The following is a 23,116-nucleotide window of genomic DNA, read 5'->3' as shown; positions in this document are numbered from 1 at the left end:
CAGATCGGCCTTTTAAAACACAGACACCTGACTTTATCGATTCCCTTTTTGTGTGCGAACTTCCATATCAGCCTTCACAATTCTCATGTTTAACCTTCAAGAGCATCTTTATCAGAGTTTCCTTTAAGTGCCAGCTGTTTGCTGGACATTGAACACTTTCAGCTCACTGCTTCCTAGGTGTTTCAAGTCACATTAGCATAGCTTTTAACTTTATCAAAGGAGCCAGCGTGAGAGCTTAGCCGTAGCTTGGCTCACAGCCCCTGAAACCCAAGTGAGGGGAATCACACGTTTTTAACATAAAACTGCCTTACTAAGACATGTAGCTCGTTGAATTACCACATTCTTAGTTTGTCTTGGAGAGGAGGAGATCTCTGTGGATAATGTGGCTCCACTAGAGCAGTTAAAAGACAAGTTGCAGAAAAACGCCACTTGATTCCATGTCTTCACGACTGATGAGAGAAGAGCAATCCTCCCCAGATTCATTTACCCTCAGCAGGCCAGAACAATAGCATCTTTTAATCAGAATCCACATCATTCTAACATCACGGGTTGATTGAAATGTGTTGGCACATTTAACTTTCTTTAAGTGAAAAAAAAAAAGCTACATTAAGGTACAAAAAGGTACATTGATTTAATTGCAACAACAAAAAACGAAAACAGTATACCATGCCAATAAGTAAACATTCACACTCTTTATCATTTATCATTTATTTATATTTCTGAATTAGGAACAGACATAGCCTTTTGATGCTCGAACAACCTCAACGATTTTCTTCTCTAATTGTCTAACGCAGCATCATCATCATCATCATCATCACATTGTGTGATACTTCTGCTCAACCCAACTCCAACGTGAGACTTCAAACAGGGAACGTTGAAATGAGAGAACAGCCCCTGTCCATGTGCAGCTCACAGCTGACTTTAGATGGCAGGTTGGTGGAGAAAAGCCTTGTGATTCCATTAGCATCAGTGTGTTTGAATATACGCATGCTTCCCAGTTTGTTGTATGTTTCTGGTCACTGTGTTTATATCACTCTACAGTTGTGTGTATGAAAGTGTATGTGTGTGTGTTTGTTACTACATCGCTGCTGCTATTGCTGTTGCTGCTGCTGCTACTGCTACTATTGTTGCTACTGCTGCTTCTCATGCGCCCCCCCACCACCACCACCACCCCACCACTCCTCTGTCCTTCTTTCACCTTTACTCATCCGATACTCCCAAGGAGAGAAATCTTACCCTCTGCAGTCAAAAGCTCAAGTATTACACAGAAGCCTGAGTGAGTCAGTGAGAAGAAAGCCCTGACTCTTCTGCCTTTGACTGCACGGACCTGCGTCATACCTGCTTTTCTTTTCCTTTTTTCCCCCCCTCCTTCTTTCCTTTCTTTTCTTGCCTTGTTCTCTCTGCGCAGTCATAGCTTGTTAATTGATAACATGAAGATGAATTTTACGTTTTCTATAAGGAGGTTTGCATGTTACTATTATGTGAGTAAATAAGGTGCCTAATGTTCATGTTTGAGCAGACCACACCTCAGTCAAACTACTGCTTGGAATTCTTGCAGGTGCTCTTATCGGACCTGACCGCCTGTCTGGGTTGAGTGGAACAGAGAGATTTGAGTAATGTAAGCTACATTTGCCAAAAATGTTCTTCTCTGCCTTTTTGTAAAGCTGTGGACAGACGTCATAGCTGTGGCCCTCCTCGTGTGGCAGTGAAGTGGACAAAAGCATCATTTAGATCCTCGACCCACCTTGAATCGAAACATTTTAGTGATCACAGCAGCAGCTGTGTAGCAAAACTCCAGCTGCCTCTGAAAACTGCAGTTCCACCTCAACCGCTTTTAGCTCCGGTTCGACCCGTGCACAGGCAGTCTGTAGCCTGCCATGACAGACAGAAGTGGTCGTTCCCGTCTGAGCCTCTGAAGCCATTTCAACCAGTAATTTGACCAGCGTGTGGAGCAGACATAGGAACCCACTTGCACTCAAAAGCTCCCACCTTCGTTGTGCCTCACTTCCAACGGTGCTTTTTTCAGTAGTCTGTCTTTCTTTATGTTTGTTTGTAAGGTGCTGTATATAACTTGAATATATTATGCACATATCCTACCCAATGGGTAGAAACCACAAAAAAATGTTGTGAATAATGTAATATAATGTATAGACAATATAAGAATTTTAAGAAGGCAGCATCAAATTTGTACATGCCTACAGTTAAAATGTGCTTTGTCTTTTTTTTTTTCTATCAGAAACATGGTTTGCAAAGTATGCTTAGAATATGGTCGCAACACAAATACAAATTACTACTTATAATATTTTGCTATGAATAATAGTCTGTTATGATACTGATGAGATAACCTGTGGATTAAGGAAGTTGTTGAGTTTTTGACTTGTTTATTGGATCATCTAAAAACAAGCTTTCACAATGCTTGCCATCATTTGGGTACTGGCGGATGTTTTTTTTTTTTTTTGGTTATACGTCTGTTGACTGACAAATGTAAAGTTCTGTAACACAGATCTTGACAGAAAACACACGCACACATCAGTTTGTGTTAATGCCACGACGACAGCCTGCCTCGGCTGCATCTCAACTCACTCTGTAAATTGTTGAACAAAAAGTCCAAGCTGTTTGGTTTGAAAGAGGCGTCGCCTCGCAGTCGCACACAGGAGCTGTGAGCACTTCCATCCAACGAAGAATCTGTGTCTCTTAAATATTACGAATATTTTAGTTCAGTTCAGCTGCAATGTTGTAATATCTGCCAAAGCATAAATCTGTCGAGCACCGCTATAGGTCTGTCTGACGTTTGGTCGAAGCATTTGAGCGTTGTTACAGGAGCATCACCGACTTCTGATCACATTCACGTTGAACAGGAAGAGTGTTCAAACATTCAAGGAAAAAAATGGTCATTCCCTTTTTTTTTTGTCATGATTGGAAAGTTGCACCAGGTGCGTGAAAGGAGTGGGAATATACCGTGTAAACTGTCATTTAACTTTTCTCTCTTTGTTATTATTTTTATTCTTTTCTACATTACAATGTTGTATGTGGCACAGTATATTGAAACAAGTCATGTTTAATCTGCAGTCATTTATTTACAGTATGTACTGAGAATAACTCCACTGTACAATAACCGCAGAGCATGTTCATTCTTATCTATAGACGATGTACATAGCGACGCGCCATTTTCTCTTCAAAGCACCAAATAAGTGGCAGTTGTGTAGTTTTGATTTGGGAAAGTCTCTATTGTAACTTTGGCTAGAGCGCCGCCTGGCACTCCTTCTTAATAGACTTTCTATTTTTTTTTCATTTCCTGCACTAGCTTGAAGAACTAACTTGGGCTCCGACTGATTTTTATTTGATTTCTGCCCCTGCAGCGCGCTCTCTCTTTCCACCTATCAGAAGTCTGTACTCAACTGCTGACAACAAGTAGCTGTTTTTATTGTTCCAGATTTTAATAATAATAATGATGATGATAATAACAATGATAACGTCTCAACAGTTTGGTATTCTCTCTGTCTTGACAGTTACCATAGGACTGCTTCCATCATGGGTTTTGTAACATCGATTTGCTTTATTTACAAAATGACTCCTTCTCGTTCCCTCGCCCCCTCTGTGCTGAAAGCTGGATATATATGTGATTGTATTTAGTAAGCATACAGTCACATATATATCCAAACACAGAGGTAAAATTGTTGTGTACTTTTGCCTCTTTTTATTTAAGCAATTGTGATGTAATAGGTTTTAGGCCTAAGGTCTGTTATTGCAATACTTTTACAGAAAATAAGAAAAAAAATCAAAAAATGTTGCTCTAAGTGCTGTTGTAGTCAAAGATTTTATGCTTGTACTTATGCTGTAGTCAAACTGCAGCGTAATGAATAAAACTTTAAAAGTGATTACTCTGGCATTCTCCCTGTATTTTCTTTAGTGTTATATGGATAATGAGGTTTATAATGTAATCACATTGGAGTCGGGCCGGGCTGCAGTGCCACTCAGCTCTTTTATCTGTCCTCATTGATGCAGCCAAAGATCCTGAGCAGGATTTAAGAGAAGGATCAGTCGCCTCTCAGACTTGTTCACCTGGTTTCTGTGTTGCCTGGTGATGCAGGTCGGGGCCTGACTGGCCAGCATGCAGTCTGAGTGCAGAACAAACCTCAGAAATCTGTTTTGTAAAACACATTTAAAGACAGTTAAACCTGCCATGGCTACAATTGAGTTGTAAATCAACTTAAACACCTTGATTACACAACAACAACAAGACTTTCAAGTTTGCAAAGATCCAAACTGCACCAACGGAAATCAGCTGTAAACACTTTAAGTGTGGGTGTGAGTGTGCACGTTTTCATGACAAATGAGTACATTTCATGATAACACAACTGCAAGATGAGCATTTCATGAAAAATCAGGACATTTTTCAACGTTACAATCAGGGTCCTCATTTTTCCAAGCTTACGACGGTGTTAAAGAGCATCCCATGACACCCCTTAACCAGAGATTTACTTTATGTCCATGGTTTCACATGTGAGTCTCTAAATGTATATTCATCTGATTGGAAAGGGTGTTGGTGCTCCACCAACAGTTAAAAAAAAAAAATCCAAAATCGACCCATAGTGGCGGGTCTGTTGTGAGGATGTCTGAAAAACTACTTTATCTTCTCTGTCCATCTACAAAATGCTGTTTTGGTTTCAGAATGTTTTAAAGACTCAGAGCCTGCAGCAAGCCTCCTACAGGTGGTGAGCTCATGTTTACACAAGATCACTGTCGATGCCATCAAGAACAGAGATGGAAGATTTATTTGTTACTTCCAAATTATTATTGTAGTACACGAAATCGGACCCTTTGCACACCAAGGGCGACGCGAACTTTAGACCACATTTTGAAGATCTCATCTCGGAATCTAAAGCATTTTTACTACAAATCTTTCCTGAGACGACTGGGCGAACTCTACAGTTTAAATCCAGACTGATTTAGAAACAGTATTGTGATTAGACTCGCTCTCGATCCTGTCTCAGAGCACTCTGGTCTCAGGTATGTCTCGGCCTCTGTGAGTGTGATCTTGACTACAACACTTTTCTAAATGACTTTAAAATGTCCACATTAACCTGGGTTTGAGAGTGATCATTTTCTTACTTTGCAAATCATGATAATTTCAGATAATAAACAAGCTATGGTTTAAAAGGAGTGATACATCACTAACACAGCCTGGATAAAGTTTCAGGTTAATATCCAACCTTTGTCTTAAATATACTCAACAAAAATATAAACGCAACACTTTTGTTTTTGCTCCCATTTGTCATGAGATGGACTCAAAGATCTAAAATTCTTTCCAGATACACAATATTACCATTTCTCTCAAACATTGTTCATAAATCTGTCTAAATGTGTGATAGTGAGCACTTTTGCTTTGCTGAGACAATCCATCCCACCTCACAGGTGTGCCACATCAAGATGCTCATCAGACACCATGATTAGTGCATAGGTGTACCTTAGACTGTCCACAATAAAAGGCCACCCTGAAATGTGCAGTTTTTGCTTTATTGAGGGTCTGGGGACTCAGAACCAGTCAGTATCTGGTGTGACCACCATTTGCCTCATGCAGTGCAACACATCTTCTTCGCATAGAGTTTATCAGATTGTCAATTGTGGCCTGTGGAATGTTGGTCCACTCCTCTTCAATGGCTGTGCGAAGTTGCTGGATATTAGTGGGAACTGGTACGCGCTGTCGTATACGCCGGTCAAGCACATCCCAAACATGCTCAATGGGTGACATGTCCGGTGAGTATGCTGGCCATGCAAGAACTGGGACATTTTCAGCTTCCAAGAATTGTGTACAGATCCTTGCAACATGGGGCCGTGCATTATCTTGCTGAAACATGAGGTGATGTTCATGGATGTATGGCACAACAATGGGCCTCAGGATCTCATCACGGTATCTCTGTGCATTCAAAATGCCATCAATAAAATGCACCTGTGTTCTTCGTCCATAACAGATGCCTGCCCATACCATAACCCCACCACCACCATGGGCCACTCGATCCACAACATTGACATCAGCAAAGCGCTCACCCACACGACGCCACACACGCTGTCTGCCATCTGCCCTGAACAATGTAAACCGAGATTCATCCGTGAAGAGAACACCTCTCCAACGTGCCAGACGCCATCGAATGTGAGCATTTGCCCACTCAAGTCTGTTACGGCGACGATCTGGAGTCAGGTTAAGACCCCGATGAGGACGACGAGCATGCAGTTGAGCTTCCCTGAGACGGTTTCTGACAGTTTGTGCAGAAATTCTTTGGTTATGCAAACCAATTGTTTCAGCAGCTGTCTGAGTAGCTGGTCTCAGACGATCTTGGAGGTGAACCTGCTGGATGTGGAGGTCCTGGGCTGGTGTGGTTACACGTGGTCTGCGGTTGTGAGGCCGGTTGGATGTACTGCCATATTCTCTGAAACGCCTTTGGAGACGGCTTATGGTGGAGAAATGAACATTCAATGCCCGAGCAACAGATCTGGTTGACATTCCTGCTGTCAGCATGCCAATTGCACGCTCCCTCAATGCTTGCGCCATCTGTGGCATTTTGCTGTGAGACAAAACTGCACATTTCAGAGTGGCCTTTTATTGTGGGCAGTATAAGGTACACCTGTGCACTAATCATGGTGTCTGATGAGCATCTTGATGTGGCACACCTGTGAGGTGGGATGGATTGTCTCAGCAAAGCAAAAGTGCTCACTATCACACATTTAGACAGATTTATGAACAATGTTTGAGAGAAATGGTAATATTGTGTATCTGGAATGAATTTTAGATCTTTGAGTCCATCTCATGACAAATGGGAGCAAAAACAAAAGTGTTGCGTTTATATTTTTGTTGAGTGTACGTTCCAAAAGAATAATCCAGGCCCACCAGTCCAATCTTTTTTTTAAAAGTCCTCAACTGCTTTCCCGATGTTATGAAACTGTTTTCAAATGAACAGGTTTTAAAGTGGAAATCTGTGTTGTGTATCACAAGTATTTGCTGATTTGACTCTACTCTCAGGCGGCCAGAAAATCTGAAATTATCACTTCCGCAACCAGCAGATGTACAGAGGTTGACAATGTGTATTAGGATGACTCAGCACAAACACTGCAGTACTTCCCCTCTTTCTTTTGTGGAGGAAGTACAGTCTCTGGTGAGTTTCACATTGAGTTTTAACTTCCATTACCTCAATCTGCTCAGTTTTCCCATCGTATAACAGCATAGTAAAGGTCAAATCCAGGTCACCTTCAGATCCTCCCTCTTCCTCCTGAGCCAGGCGCAAATGAGTCACTCAGCCCTGTAAAGTAATGAACTGCATAAAACATAAGTTTCTGTATATTTGAGCAGAAGAAAAAAAACGGTTTATTTATAGGCAGCCCCCATCTGGCAACTTGTCATAACATACACAGGGTTGAAACAAAGCTAATGTTCAAAGCACTTACAGTAGCATCACTTACAAGTGCAGGGGGAGGGTTGGCCCCGGGGCCCCGCCTCCTGTCCTCTCTGTGAACCTCCTGCTGTAAAAGTCTTCAAGGAGTAAAACAGTCCCGATAATGTTCACATCCTACTGACTCACTTTCTACAGACTACACAAACACACACACACACTCATACATGCACATACACACTGGAGCTGGCAGACTGGGGAGAGCCATGCAGAGGCAGTCATGCATACATCTGCTGCAGTTTGTTCAACGATGACATGATGTAGCTTTAGTATGAACCTCTCAGTGTCACTTTAAATATTACAGGATCTAGACTCTAGACTGAGACAGGAAACACAAGATGAAGCTGCTTTCTTGTCCTTCTAGTGATTTTACCTATTAATCAGTAAGCACTACCTAAATGTTCACCTCTGTTTGCAAGAAATGTGGCCCCTTTTATATCAGATGTAAGGATATAAAATACTGTGGCTTTCTGGAGACGGTCTGACACTGAGCCCTCAGTGAAACCATCTTAACCATTTGGATTCTAATTAGATTTTTTACTTTACACTTTTGATAAGAAAAGAACAAATGCCACCAGAAAGGTCTTTTTTTCTTTTCACTGGCAGGTTATTTATATCCTTGTGGATGTCAAACTTCACCTTGAATTCACAGAGATATTTTACTTGGGAAATTTAGAAAATGAAAAAGATGGGATGAAAAATCTGGCTCCTTTCACACATTGTTGCTCACCCTGGATAATTATCAGGAGTTTTTAGCATGGGTTAAAAATGCTAGAAGTCTCTTTTTGGTTGACACATGACAACGTATATTTTAGATTTGATTGCGACCTTTGACATTGTGGATCACTACATTCTTTAACCTCACCTTGAAATGTGGGTTGGCATTAAAGGTATTGTCCTTAAACGGTTTCAGTCATACTTTTCAGAGAAAACTTTCTCCATCCAGCTTGGCCAGTACTCGGGCTGTGGCTGTGGGATCCCTCAAGGCTCCATTTGAGGCCCATTTTTAGTGTCTTTTCTTTATACCTGCTTTACCTGGGGTCTATTTTTTTTAAAAAACACATTCCTTTTCATGGGTCTGCAGAGTCCAATCAAGTCTATTTGCCAATAAAACAAAGCAAAATTCAGTGGAAGTCTTGCTGAGCTATCTAAAAGACATTAAATCCTGGATGGAGTTAAACTGTTTCTGTCTTGATGAAAAGAAAACTGAAATATTTGATCGATCTGAAATCCTGGATTTGTTTGTGTTGTGTTTAGAAGGTCAGGTAAAAACACTGTCATACGTTTGTTTTGTTCTCTGTCATGAAAAATAAGACATTTTGGTTACATAAATTTTGATTATAAATTTGGCCTTTTACTCATGACTAAAGACAGTTACACTGCTCCTTTATATCTAAATTTGACTTGTGTTTCCAGCTTCCTTAGAAGTGGGAAGAGTGGGAGTCACTTATAATGGTTGTTTGTCTAGAAAGAGTTCACCAAAGAAATTCAAGAGAGCCATCCACGTGTGTGACATCTCATATAAACAATTGTAATTCTGTGTATGTTGGTGTGGATCAGTTGTCTCTTTGTCACTTGCAGCTATTTCAAAATGCAGCTTCACGTCTTCTAACTGGGAAGAGGCGACGTCAACTCATCATTCCAATGGCTTCTCTCCACTGGCTTCCTTTCACCTTCAGGATCCAGTTTGAGGTGTATTATTTGATTTTAAAATGTCACAGAAGTTGGCACCTTTCTTATTTGTCTGAGCTGTTGAACCAAAATGCTTCAGTCAGTTAACTCCCCTGATGCTTCTGGATCGTCCGAGATGCAGGCAAATAAGTCGAGGTGACTGAGCCTTTGTGGTGGCTGCTCCGAATTAGTGGAACAGCCTAACTGCTTAATCCATTATCCATTGAAAGCGTTAAATCTCTTGAAGACGCACCTGTGCGTTGACTTTTAATACAAGTTGAGCTTGACATTTTTGCGTTTCATTATGCTCCTTTTTTATTTTATTTTCTAATTGATATTTTTATTCATAGTCATCCATTTATATGGTCTTTTAACCTGTTCAGAAATGCGGTTAACTGAGATTGTTTTAAATCTTCCATTTGACTAAACTTTGACTAGAGATAAAGTATTCATGATAGATGTTTGGCTTATGTAACAGGATTCATAATTAAACTTTAGAGTTGTGCCATTTCACTTACTGTATCCCACTCAGAGCAGAGCTTTACTGTATGGCAGAACTATTTCAATGTGACCTTTTATTGCAACTTTCTAATGAACCCACATTCTGTCGGCTCATTTGACAGACTGACCTTGAAGCATGCAGGCCCCTCCAAGAGAAGACGCAAAGAAAAAAAATCATAGACAGTTTGTGTGAGTTTTTTCCTCCTGACCTGTGCTTCACCTCACATTTCCTGGAGGCATCTTTGACACTTGAGTCATGTTTCGCCACTGACTCACACCTGAGGAACACAGATTGTCTAAAGCAAAAATGATTTCAAGAATCGCGGCGCCACTCTGTCCTCTGTGTCACGCTCCCCGTGGGAGAACAGACAGGTGTTTGTGTGCAGGGATGTGGACTGCATAAATAGTTGTTCATTAGTTTGGACAGCAGAGGTCATTGTAACTTACAGTACAAACACTTCCCATCAGCACCAAACAATACGATCATATTTACATATAGATGGCATTTATAATGAAGGAAGCCGGCTGGAGCACGTCCAGCATCTGACAGCATCATGTTTGGATCTGTTTAGTGTTTCCAGACACTGACAGGTAAGAACACAAAGTGTCAGACTGCACTGACTCTTCATTAAGAGATCTGTACCTTGAGTCTGACCCAGTGAGTCACTGGAAGACTTCCTATGATGCTGTGCTGCTTGGTGATTTTATCTTTGGGGAACAAATATCCAGGTGGCTGAAAATGTATTCACAAACTATGGACAGAAGATGTTTTTACAACAATCTGAAGCATTTGATAAATTAGAATAAATATTAAGGATCATTTAGAAGGAGAACAGGAAGAAATAACTCCAACATTAACATTGTCAAAAGAAGGAAGCCATGAAAGAGTATCCTTGTGTTGGTTGTTTAGGTTTACTTCAGTACTGACAGAATGGGCTCTCATCAAACTCTGTGACTGTGACATTGCCTGACCTTGACACTTTGGGGGTTTTGAAGACATTTGTGCATAAGGTCCAATGCTCCTATAATGACTGACTACGTTTCCGTTTTAAAATACTGTCACTGTGCAGAATGTGAGGGCACAAAGCCCTTAATAAAAAAGGACAGCATTGCAAAATGGTATTTTAATTGCCACTTGCTGAAGAAGAAGAGCGTCTGCTCGAAACATCCGTGTCAATAACAACTTTAGAGTGCTGTGCTTATTGTTTTTCTTGATTGAACATTTTTCAGGATTCAGCACCCAGTTTAGTTGTTTTCAGTTAAAAGGAAGTTGAATGTGTTTTCTCCATCACAATTCCATCCCCTACTTTACTTTGAATGAAAGATATCATTTATTTGGAATCATGTTTATTTGCATCAGATAATAAAAAAAAGAAGACTTCTTTCATCTATCAACAGGTCAGTTGAGTTGTCAGTCAAACAAACTTGTCCACACCCACATTATTACTGAGAAAAGTGCTAATCAAGGTTCTAATCACTAACACCTGCACGGAGGCTCAACTCAACTTTATTTATAAAGCACTTTAAACAGCCGTAGCTGTGACAAAGTGCTGTACATACTGTACATGAAGAGCACAAAGGCTTTCAGATCAGAGGCTGAATCTCTGTGTCCTCCCTAAACCCTGAGCCCTTACGGACTTAACTGACGTCACCTGGACAGTGACTGAGTGCTCGAGGTTGTAAGGGTTTGAGTTAAATAGGAATGGGACATCCCTCTGCAACTTCTGACAGCAGTAAATGTATTTTTATATTACATTTTACTTTATTCACTCACAGCCCTTATAAAAACTTCTCAATACACTGCTCAAAAAAAATAAAGGGAACACTTGAACAACACATTGTAATTCCTAGTAAATCAGACTTCTGTGAAATCAAACCACTTAGGAAGCAACACTGACTGACAATCAATTTCACATGCTGTTGTACAAACAGAATAGACAACAGGTGGAAATTATAGGCAATTAGCAAGACACCCGCAATAAAGGAGTGGTTCTGCAGGTGGTGACCCCAGACCACTTCTCAGCTCCGATGCTTTCTGGCTGATGTTCTGGTCACTTTTGAATGCTTTCACTCTCGTTGCATCATGAGACAGAGTCTACAACCTACAACCTACACACCCACTACCAGGAGACAGGCCAGTACATCAGGAGACGTGGAGGAGGCTGTAGATGGGCAACAAACCAGCAGCAGGACCGCTACCTCCGCCTTTGTGCAAGGAGGGACAGGAGGAGCACTGCCAGAGACCTACAAAATGACCTTCAGTAGGGATGTGCATGTGTCTGCTCAAACGGTCAGAAACAGACTCCATGAGGGTGGTATGAGGGCCCGACGTCCACAGGTGGGGTTGTGCTTACAGCCCAACACCGTGCAAGATATTTGGCATTTGCCAGTGAACACCAAGATTGGCAAATTCTCCACTGGCACCCTGTGCTCTTCACAGATGAAAGCAGGTTCACACTGAGCACATGTGACAGACGTGACAGAGTCTGGAGACGGCGTGGAGAACGTTCTGCTGCCTGCAACATCCTCCAGAATGACCGGTTTGGTGGTGGGTCAGAAATGGTGTGGGGTGGCATTTTTTTGGGGGGGCCGCACAGACCTCCATGGGCTCACTAGAGAATGTGGCACTCCACCAAAACGAAAGAATCTTGTTTAATTTGGCAAGATTGTCATAATAGATGTATGAAATATCTACGGCAGGCCCGCACTGCCTATTATTTGTCTCTTATTGAAGAAAATAAAAACAATCCTAGATCATGAAGAGGTTCAGCACTGTAGCCAGGCTGACAGAGACTCACAGCTCATTTGAGCCATCTATTCCTGTAGCCCTTGCCAGTAATGATTTCATGAGCTTTTTTAATGATAAAATTCTAAACATTAGAGACAAAATTAGCAACCTACTACCTTTATTTAGCGCAGATTCCTCCTATATTTTGGATACAGCAGAAACGGTTCCAAATTCTGATACTAACCTCGACTGTTTTTCTCCAATGAACCTCTCAGAACTAAATTCGATTATTTCTGCGTCTAAACCGTCAACTTGTCTTTTAGATCAAATCCCAACCAAGCTGTTTAAGGAAGTCTTTCCCCTAGTTAGCAGCTCCATATTAGATATGATCAAAACAGTAAGGTCCTTTACCTGCTTTTGTAAAGTGTCTTGAGATAACGCCTGTTATGAATTGACGCTATATAAATAAAGATTGATTGATTGATGAATATATCTTAAGTGGCAGGTTATGTACCCCAGTCATTCAAAGTAGTTGTAATTAAACCGCTCCTTAAAAAGCCTACTCTTGATTCAGGAACTCTAGCTAACTATAGACCTATATCTAACCTTCCTTTTATCTCTAAGATCTTAGAGAAAGTGGTAGCTAATCAGTTGTGTGACTTGCTCCACAACAACAGCTTGTTAGAGAAGTTTCAGGATTTAGAGTTTACCATAGCACTGAGACTGCACTAGTTAGAGTAACGAATAATCTTCTGTTAGCCTCAGACAGGGGACTTCTATCTGTGCTCGTCCTGTTGGATCTTAGTGCTGCTTTTGACACGATTGACCATCAGATTCTCTTACAGAGACTAGAACAATTGCTTGGAGTTACAGGGACTGCTTTAAGTTGGTTTAGATCCTATTTATCAGACAGATCTCAGTTTGTGCATGTTCATGATGAGTCCTCTATGTACACCAAAGTTAGCCATGGAGTGCCTCAAGGATCAGTGCTTGGACCGATTCTCTTTACATTATATATGCTTCCTCTAGGTAGTATTATGAGAAAACACTCCATAAACTTTCATTGCTATGCAGACGATACTCAGCTATACATTGAAGCTATTCAATGAAGCCAGAAGACACCAACCAGCTTTGCAAATTAGAAGCCTGCCTTAAGGACATTAGGACCTGGATGACCAGAAACTTCTTGCTGCTCAATTTGGACAAGACTGAAGTTATTGTGATTGGACCTAAGAACCTTAGAGAGACTTTCTCTGCCGATATAGCGGCCATTAGTAGTATCAGTGTAGCCTCTAGTAGCACTGTTAAGAATTTAGGAGTTGTTTGATCAGGATGTCCTTTGATTCCTACATTAAACACATTTCAAGGACAGTTTACTTTCACCTTCGTAATATCTCTAAGATCAGGCAGATCCTGTCACAAAATGATGCTGAAAAACTAGTTCATGCATTTGTTACCTCCAGATTGGATTACTGTAATTCTATTTTAGCAGGGTGCTATGGTAAATCTCAAAAGACCCTTCAGCTAGTCCAAAACTCTCCTATTCTTACTAGAACTAGGAAAAGGGACCACATTACTCCTGTATTGCCTTCTCTCCATTGGCTCCCTATAAAATCAAGAATAGAATTTAAAATCTTTCTTCTCACTTACAAAGCTCTAAACGGTCAGGCAGAGTTAATTGTACCGTACTACCCATCAAGAACATTACGTTAAAACTTTTCTTTTTGATAAATCTTATAGTTAGGGCTGGCTTAGGACCAGCTCATAGTTATGCTGCTATAGGTCTAGACTACCGGGGGAACTGGCACCAGGATCTCTTATCTCTCTCTCCCTCTTTCTCTCCCAGCTTTCATATCTTATTACTGCCTGTCACTATCTTTATATTCTAACCTCTCCTTTTTCTGGGAGCTCCTGAGCTCTCTTAGGTTCCTTGGGACTGTTGATGAGGATGGCCTGCCCAAACAACCCCCCCCCCCCCCCCCCCAAACCTATCCTACTCTTCTTTCTGCATCTTGTCCCATCTCCCCCATCCCATTTCAAGCCCAGCACAGTTTAGCAGATGGCTGTTCCGTCATGAGCCCGGGTCTGCTGAAGATTTCTGCCTGTTAAAAGGAAGTTTTTTCTTGCCACGCTATGACGGATTAAGCTGGGCTCTTGTAATATAGCCATCAGTAAGGTCCTTTACCTGCTTTTTGTAAACATAACAATGAGCATGGTCTTGTTTCCTGCTCTTTTGTTAATGTTAACAGACAAACAGTAAGGTCCTTTACCTGCTTTTTGTAAAGTGTCTCGAGATAACACCTGTTGTGAATTGAGGTTAGAGGTAGCCTGACTGCCATTAGGTACTGAGATGAGATCCTTAGACCCCTTGTGAGACTATATGCCTGGGTTCCTCCTATTCTAAGACACTGACCTCATGTGGCTGGAGTGTGTCAGCAGTTCCTGCAAGATGAAGGCATTGATGCTATGGGCTGACCCGCCCGTTACCCAGACCTGAATCCAATTGAGGACATCTGGGACATCATGTCTCGCTCCATCCACCAACGCCACAATGCTCCTCAGACTGTCCATCCGCCACCTCATCAGGAGCATGACCAGGCGTTGTAGGGAGGTCATACAGGCACGTGGAGGCCACACACACTACTGAGCCTCATTTTGACTTATTTTAAAGGACATCAAAGTTGGATCTGCCGGATCTGTTTTTCCACTTTCATTTTGAGTGTTATTCCAAATCTAGACCTCCATTGGTTAATAAATTTGCTTTCCGTTGATCATTTAAAGAAAGTATTTAATAAGAATACTTCACTCGTTCAGAACCAGGATGTTATTTTAGTGTTCCCTTTATTTGTTTTGAGCAGTGTATGTAGGCTATGTATTTCTACATTGTTTAGGTTTATCTAGAGACTTATGTCTTTGTATCTCAATTAACTGTAACCAAATAAAGTTTTTCTGTAAATAGTATTACCTTCATGCAGTGACAAGTTTCAACAAAGAAGTTTGTGAACATTTCAATTGTCGCGGGCTTCCCTCTGGGAACCTTGTTTCACATCCCAATGCTATGAACTATGGGTAATTCTCTCCTGCAGATATGCCCACATACATAAGGAACACACACACAGGGAGCTTTTCACCTGTGTGAGTGTAACAACACCCACAAATTCAGCAAACAAACTTTTATCATTAGCACATCATTTTATTGAATTGTGGTTTTAACCAGACATGTTTAAATTTCTGAAGAGAACATTAATCTTTTTAGGCTACCCAATATTTCCACACTGCCCATGGTATACAGTTTGTGTTGTGTTGATACACTGAACAGAACTCGCTGCATGTTTACATGTATGACTGCCTTTATCTGCTCGAAGGACAGCTCTCCAACAACCTGACTTTGTCACTTGATACACACACTTTCAGTCACCACATTAAGTGGTACAATAATGTAATATATTAGCCTGGGCTATCTATTAAAAATACAATAGAAAAAATTAATTTCTTTGTCCTTACATTAGAAATGAAACATCCAGCCTTTAGAAAGGCTTTGATGGACTTGCACACACAGGTAACCATGAGCTTCAAGTTCCGAAGGATCAGCGCTGCTCCCTCCCATTCAGTCTTACACTGATGCTTTTCTTCACACAGGCACGTTGATGCTTTTTTTTTTGGGGGGGGGGGGGGATTATTTTGAAGCCCATATTTTGAAACAACCAGCTTTCAGCCAGCAAAGGGTCAAAGTCCAGCTCACCTGAGCCAGTGTAAATCCAGTCTGAGATGTTTGACTTCAGGTCGTAGCTTTGCCAGGAGTCCACAGCTACTCTCTAGTCTACAGTGCAATGTGTACGTTTGGACAGTACAGGACTGGTTTTAAACTTAAATAGACAACACGTGACTGCTTAGAAGTGCAAGGTGGATTTTTAGGTCAAGAATAGTACTATGTCACTCTGCCCATACAATGATTATTTATAGGAATAGGATAGGATCATTCAGAGGCGCCACCAGTAAAAAGTGATTTTCTAATCATTTTTCTTTTCTAAAAAATGATTTCCCCTCCGTCACTCTGTCTTTGGTTTCTTGTATTTTCTCAGAGAACTTGTCTTTAGTCACTTCCATTTTTTCAGAGAAGAGTTCTTTTGTTTCTTCCATTTTCTCGGAAAATCTCTCCTTCGTCTCCTCCATCTTTTCTGACAGTTTCTCCTTTGTCTCCTCCATTTTGTCCTGGAAGTATTCTTTGACCGGTGGTGGTGTGGATAAGTAGCCGTGTTTGCGGAGATACTGCACTGACAGGGATGTACCGCCCAGAGTAACGGTATATCTGGCAGGTGTTGCAATCTGTAGGAAAGCAAGAAAAAACACAGTAGTCACGAGAGCCAAATGAAGTCTGAATCCATTCGTCCCTGGACAGATCCACTCAATCCACTTTAAAATGTTCCCCGGCTGAGGGACTTCAACTCATTCTAATCTTTGTTGGCTAATAGGACAGCAAATTGTATGTCTTTTGCAAAATATGTTGGTGCTGATCAATGAGCAGAATGTTCACTTTAAAAAAAGCAGAGGTTTTAAAATAAATTACCTTGTACATGGCGTATGCAGTCAGAGCGTAGCCACTCGAGGAGTCTCTCAAAAGGCCGACGAGAGATTCAGGTAGACCGATCATCTCCAGGAACGGCACAACATTCACACCTCTACAGGGAAGAGATCACAAGTGGAGAAATGTAAAACAACTGTGAAAAGGTTCATGCTGTTTTTGTGAGCAGGGGTCCCAGGGGTGGCAGTTAGATCTCAGTTAAGATGGCACAGCAGCAAAAATAATCTGCTTTTCTTCAAAAAGAAATGAAAACAAACAAGAGCATTGACTACATGTAAGCCCACTCAAACATGCTTAAGACAACTTTACAAGTGTGTGCGCTCTACTGCAAATTAAACTATGTGGGATCAACTTTCTACAAATCCAATGCTAGTAAATAGGCAATGTCTCAGTTTTAAAAGAAATGAAAGTGAAGGATCATTGTAGATTAACACACACACTTTCCAGCTTAAATGTGTGCGTTTGTTTGAAAAACTCAGGAAGTGCTGCCTGCACCCTTTTAGAACTCGGGTCATCATACTTGTGAATTGTTTTCTAATCGTTTATGAAGGGCAAGAGAGGAGGTTAAAAAATGATATCAATGTTTGGGGTTTTAAAGCCTGACACAGTTGTTTAAAGGCCTCAGTAAGCCAGCCAGAGGATATTTCATAGGAGGTGAACTCACTTCATAGCAGCGTAATAGAAGGTTCCGAACCAGACGGAGGACGTCAGTAGATGGACAGGGATCATCACTTTTCCGTACTGTTTAAAGGTTCTCTTAAACCTCTGGACCAGCCCGATGGACTTGTCCTGCAGGGGGTCCACCTCTGCAGCATCCGGCACAGCTTCCCTTTTCTGCTCTTCCTCTGTTGACGGTACAGCGGTGGACTGTGGCTCTTCCTGCGGTGCCTCGTGTTTGGGCTGCTGTGCTGCCTTGCTGCAGGCCGACGTTGACAGCAGGCTCCGTCTGCTGGATGGTGGTAGTGACAGGCGGAGTGCACAGCAACAAAATGTTACCGGCGGCTCTGTGACTCCCAACAACAAGGGGCGGGCTGATGCGACACGCCGCAGGGTCCCATTATTGAGGATGCGCTGCATTATCATCCTGTAGTTCTCCTCCTTTCTCTTTCTGTTACGTCTGACCACGGACTGTGGGATGAGAAACAGGTATGCATTTAAAAAATGTAACATAACACGTAAAGACAACAATTCATTTATTCAGAAAACAGAAATAAAGTTGTGTATCATTTGAATCCCTTTAATTTTTACTTTCCGGAAAACTGAGCTTTCTGACCCGTGTTTCTGGTCTTGGGTTCACCGACTGTTTCTGAACTTGTGCTACAGACTGAAGGAAACTGAATCTTGACGGACACATCTTTAAATATGACCAGCAGGATTGTAAGACATTTTGTTTCAAACATTAAGTCAGGGCTTACCGAGAAGTTGTCTTCCAATTTTCTGTTTTTCCTTTTTGATAGGCAGTCAGAATATTTAAATATCAGACGCATGCTCTGAAGTTCTCTTCATCATTTTTAAGAAGGTAAACAGTGTTCAACAGACCAGGCAGCGCTGCTCTGGAATAAGACCAATGAATTCCCAAGCTCATGACCTGAATTACATCTGGGATTCATCAATTGTTTGTTTCTTTGGATCACGCAGGTTTTATGGCAGATTAAAGGTCCTTGACAAACCCTGGTTTATGACTGCACAGCCATAAAATGCAGAAGGTGCAGGAAAACAAAGGAGTGTCTGAGTTTATGAACACGGTTCATCAATGATCGTCTCACTAGGGATTAAAATAATAATTGAAAAAAACATATTGTGATTTAAATTGAGACTAATAGTTTATTAGTCACTCCAGAATAGGGTCAAGTATGCTACCATAATATTAGGTAACCTATGGTCAGACTGCTAGCAGTTAGCTAAACAGTATGAGAAGTGTGCTTATCAACACTATTAGACTTACTTTAACTTCAAGACAAAAACCCTGAACTGTATAAATGAGAGCATGACTCATTATAAGTGATAGTCGACAGCTACACTCGTGTTAACTTTGCACAGACTTCTATTTTGGGCTGGTTGACATTGGCTTGTTTAGGTTGGAGGACGCGAGGAGTCAGCTTTCAGTCCCGAGGTTTTCAGGACACTGTCCGGCCGGAGGTGAAGTCATGTTAAAGAGGCATTCATCCTGTTAAAGTTGTTATAGTTTAAACACCGTCTGGCAGGCAGACAGGCTAGTTAAGACCAGACTCTGAACAGCTGCCAACTTTGCCTTCTAGTGCATGGCGTTAGCTAGCGAGCTATTAGCTAGCAGTCCTTCACACAGCCAGAAGGAGAAGCAGTCGTAAGTCATCGAAGTAAAACACACACTTATCTAGAGCACGCATAGCACACTATACTTACGTGTGTTGTTTCCTATAAATGTCAAGACAACAGTGAACTTCTTCACCCATACAGCCATAAGAATTAGCATGTGCTATGTGTCGTTCAAGCACCACATTTATCTCTGTTGCAGCATCGACTGCGCGCAGAGCAGCATGTAACCCCGATGGCTCAAAGAACCATGGGAAATGTAGTTCATACTACCCCGGGTGTTGTCAAATAAAACGCACCACGAATGACAGCGTAGACGTGGAAAAAAATCTGTTTCCCAGAATGCCCAGCGCCATGTCAACCTCTTCGCAAGATTTGAACTACTACTTAACTTGTAGTTTATTTCCTGATTAAGTGTGCCAATGACGACCTTCAAATTTATGAAATCGTAAATAAAAGCTTTAAATGTCTCCAGGCCATAGATTTAGACACAATCTTTAGATTACTTTCAGTCTTGTCATGCTAATGCATGATTAGTAACAGAAGTCAAATAAGCACTACATCTTATGCGTTGCCTCGCTCCCAACAAACTAAACCAAAATCAAAGCCACATTTGTTCAAATAAAGGTTAAATGCAACATACCTGAAGCAACACTAACCCCTCTGTGTGTAATGTGTGCCATTCATAACACACCCAGGCAGAAAGTCATGTGATCTAGACGTCGATGATGAGTCCTACAGATGCAGCAGTAGAGTTCAAACAGTAGAGGGCAGCATAACACAGATGTAGCAGCAGCATCGACCATTGCCTGAATATCAGCTAATAGACTCTGTGAAGCTGATGTGTTAGAACGGTGCTTTATATTCAATTCTCATAGCCTGTCTTTATCTTTACATGTCAGGCTGTTTTAATTATAAGGCTAGCTCATAGCTGGTAATTAAAATCACAAAAATGAATACTTCTGCTTCAACCTAAAAGCAATCAACATCAAGGGACTTTTGTAAAGAATGTTTTATTTCTTTACATCATCATAACTCGTCATTGTTAATGCCTGTGTAATAAGCATCTGTGTGTTCCACAGATTAGATTCACTGTGTTATGTTTAAATGCTGCTAAATCAGTCTTCATAAGGACAAATGAACACAAGATAATTCACAAATATATTATAAATGTGTAATTTACTCTTTCCCATTAGTTTTTTTTTTTTCCAATTCATACTATCTGTCAAATGTAAACATTAAACATAAATAAACACATTTCTAGAATGTACAATATGTCTGATTTCAATTTTCATCAAAAACACATTTGGATGTCATGAAATACAAACCGTTTCACAACCTTCTCTTTGCATATACCCTTTTTTTTTAGACTAAACCGATTCCATATTTTATAGGAGCAGGATAAGCTATTTCATTGGAAAGCACTACTCAGGCACATACAGGAGAAGAACAGCATGAAGACAAGATGCACAGCTTTGTCTGCAGAGATCTACAAAACCAATATACTCTGAATGTTCCTCACTGGAGCTTTAAAGGAACGTTAGTTGAAAAAATGTTAACCTCATAATGTCGTATGATATGGAAACAAATGTTTTCATTCAGTATAATGTTATGGTTTGAAAACTTCAATGACATGTAAAAACATTACGCAGATCATGCTTGATGCTAAATGTAATTCAGTGACTAGAATATTCCCCTAAAGCTTACTGTCAGAGGGGTTAAAATGAAGTCATCTTGTCGAAGAAGTGTCTCTCATCACTAAGCACTTTTTTTTCTGTGTTTGTGCCCACACGTTTGTAGAACTGTGAATCAATCATTGGTCCACAAACACTTAAGACTCAGCACACATCATTACTGCTTCAAGAGTCTCCAGTTCTGTGCTCTATTGACAGCCTAATCTAACCTAGGGATGGATCAGATCAATCCTGCATTACAGATGTGAATTCCATTGATTTTGCCTGCACACCTGTCTGAGTAGAGGGCCAGCAGGGGGATCAGATAACCCGTAAACACCTGTTACTGCTAAAGCCTGGTTCAGACGGCAGGATAATTGCGCGTGTGGTGTGTTCATGTTAGAAATCGTGTTCCAAAAATACGTGAGTTTCAAAACTTCTGCATGAAAAATTTGGAACACGAACACCTAAACACAACAAATGCTCTTCATCTCATACAAGCGGCTCAAAAGAACGATTAAGGAGATACATGAAATTGAAAGATTATGATCATTGGGTGTTCTAAACAGTGACATTGATACCAATTGTGATGATCATTTTGGCTTTCACTAAATGAACTTGAAGAACAAACAGCTGACTGGATGTCACTTACAACTGAATGCCTGACAACTGAATAACCGTTTTGCTCTTAAAAACACCGTACACCAGAACCTCAACCACTTGGTGGCCTTGGCAAGATCTTAGTTGGTGGCCTTTTTATTATAACATTTGATAAGAAATTAAGAGATAATAAAACAAATTTTCACTTTTTTCCCAACCTTTCTTCCTCACTCATTTCCAGTGGCAGGTTGCCCCCTATGGATGGTCAGCGCCCTTTAGCATTTGCCAATACTGCCTACGCCATGGACCGACCCTGCTGTACATACCTGCTCAGTTCAGTACAACAAGCATAAAGTTGCTGTTGAACACAGTTGAACTTTTAGTAGCTAATCAGCCAGACTGTTTTGAGTTGTTGGAGCCCAAAAGATTGTGAAGTTATTTTATTATGCTTATAAATGTGTGGGAAACAAAAACAAACCCACATATGATTAAAAAATAAACTTAAATTTACGTTTTTCCATTTTAACTATGTGAGTCCATAACATTGGAAATATTGAAGAAGTTTGTGTTTTCTAACAAATGATCATTTACAGTATATAGAGTATACCCTTGGGAGGTAAGAACAACTATTAATCCCTTTTTCACTTGTACAGCAAAGACATGAGAGCAATGATGTGTTCAGCACATGTATGGCGCTCTTGTGTGCAAGCAATAAGTACTTTGTTGTTCAACTAAACCACCATTTTAAGGCCAAGCTGAAGAGGACAGAGGAGTCTTTGGCAGTGCAGGGTACATTCCTTGGAAGAACTTCAGGACACAAGGTCCATCTTACGTTAAAAGGAACTGTAAAATCTTTGACAGACACCTGTTATACAGAGCATATAAACTCCAAGCCCCTTGTGATATAAGAGTGCTTGCCTTTTTGTATTTTCGATACAATCCTGGGCATTTTTTTATGATCAGACAATTTTCATACTATCTCTCCATGCTATAAGGCGATGGTTTTATTCTGAAAGTATCAGTGGCAGAAAAAAACCCCAGTGTTGTGTTGCATGGCGGGTTTAATTATCTGTACAGATGATCTAATAGATGTTCTATAAAGAGAAACATTTAATGTCATTGAAAGTCAAAAGCAATAAAATACATCAAGATAAGTAGGAAACATTGTACAAAACAATTATTCAAGATGGTTCAATAGGAAGTTGCACATTGCTTCTTTGCTTGAAGCTCCTGTGACGAACTTTTTGGTTTGTGTTTATATGGCAACGCATACGGACAAAGTGATACGTCAACAGATGTGAAATCCCTTTGGTAAACATTTATACTTTTTTCCATTTAAAAGACAACTCAGTTTTTCCCCCTTATGCCTGACTTGTTATTCAACTCTTGTTATTTATTGTTGTTATTCCTCTTCAGTGTTTGCTTTACACGCTCTTCTACAGTTGGTAAATCAAGGACGGCTTTTTGTAATCAGTCTGAGAAAGCTTTCTACTGAGAAGAGATTGTATTTTTCGCTCCACCTAGAACAGACTGGACCAATCTGTAGACCACAATTGGTCACTGAACATTAGCAGTCAGAAAGGGATGTGAATCCGACCTTCACAGTTACCATATCGACCCCACT

The 23,116-nt window shown here is 40.8% G+C and overlaps 1 protein-coding gene across 2 annotated transcripts; it reads right to left on the bottom strand.

Annotated features, from left to right (window-relative positions):
• Positions 1-16,019: 16,019 nt before the first annotated feature.
• On the bottom strand, positions 16,020-19,967 carry fam210ab (family with sequence similarity 210 member Ab). 2 transcript variants are annotated; one of them, XM_079342881.1, is made up of 4 exons: positions 19,863-19,967; positions 17,592-18,055; positions 16,913-17,024; positions 16,020-16,671 (listed from the first exon to the last, which is right to left on the bottom strand). In XM_079342881.1, the coding sequence occupies exons 2-4, from the start codon at positions 18,008-18,010 to the stop codon at positions 16,360-16,362; spliced, it is 843 nt and encodes a 280-aa protein (XP_079199007.1). In that variant the 5' UTR covers positions 18,011-18,055; positions 19,863-19,967; the 3' UTR covers positions 16,020-16,359. The 2 variants fall into 2 exon arrangements, with proteins under 2 accessions (XP_079199007.1, XP_079199006.1); XM_079342880.1 differs by lacking the exon at positions 19,863-19,967 and adding an exon at positions 19,310-19,586.
• Between the last annotated feature and the right edge of the window lie 3,149 nt (positions 19,968-23,116).

The sequence above is a fragment of the Symphodus melops genome, assembly GCF_947650265.1.
Source record: "Symphodus melops genome assembly, chromosome: 5".
In the NCBI taxonomy this organism is placed as follows: Eukaryota; Metazoa; Chordata; class Actinopteri; order Labriformes; family Labridae; genus Symphodus; species Symphodus melops.
The sequence above is the reverse complement of the archived record's forward strand: the minus strand, read 5'-3'. Positions and strand labels throughout refer to the sequence as shown.

Bases quoted from the DNA above. Each gene is read 5' to 3' on its own strand.
- fam210ab (XM_079342881.1), bottom strand. From the start codon at position 18,010: ATGATAATGCAGCGCATCCTCAATAATGGGACCCTGCGGCGTGTCGCA. The intron at 17,025-17,591 runs GTGAGTTCACCT...TCTTCCCTGTAG, and splicing joins TTCTATTACGCTGCTATGAA to AGGTGTGAATGTTGTGCCGT. The intron at 16,672-16,912 runs GTAATTTATTTT...GCTTTCCTACAG, and splicing joins CTGCATACGCCATGTACAAG to ATTGCAACACCTGCCAGATA.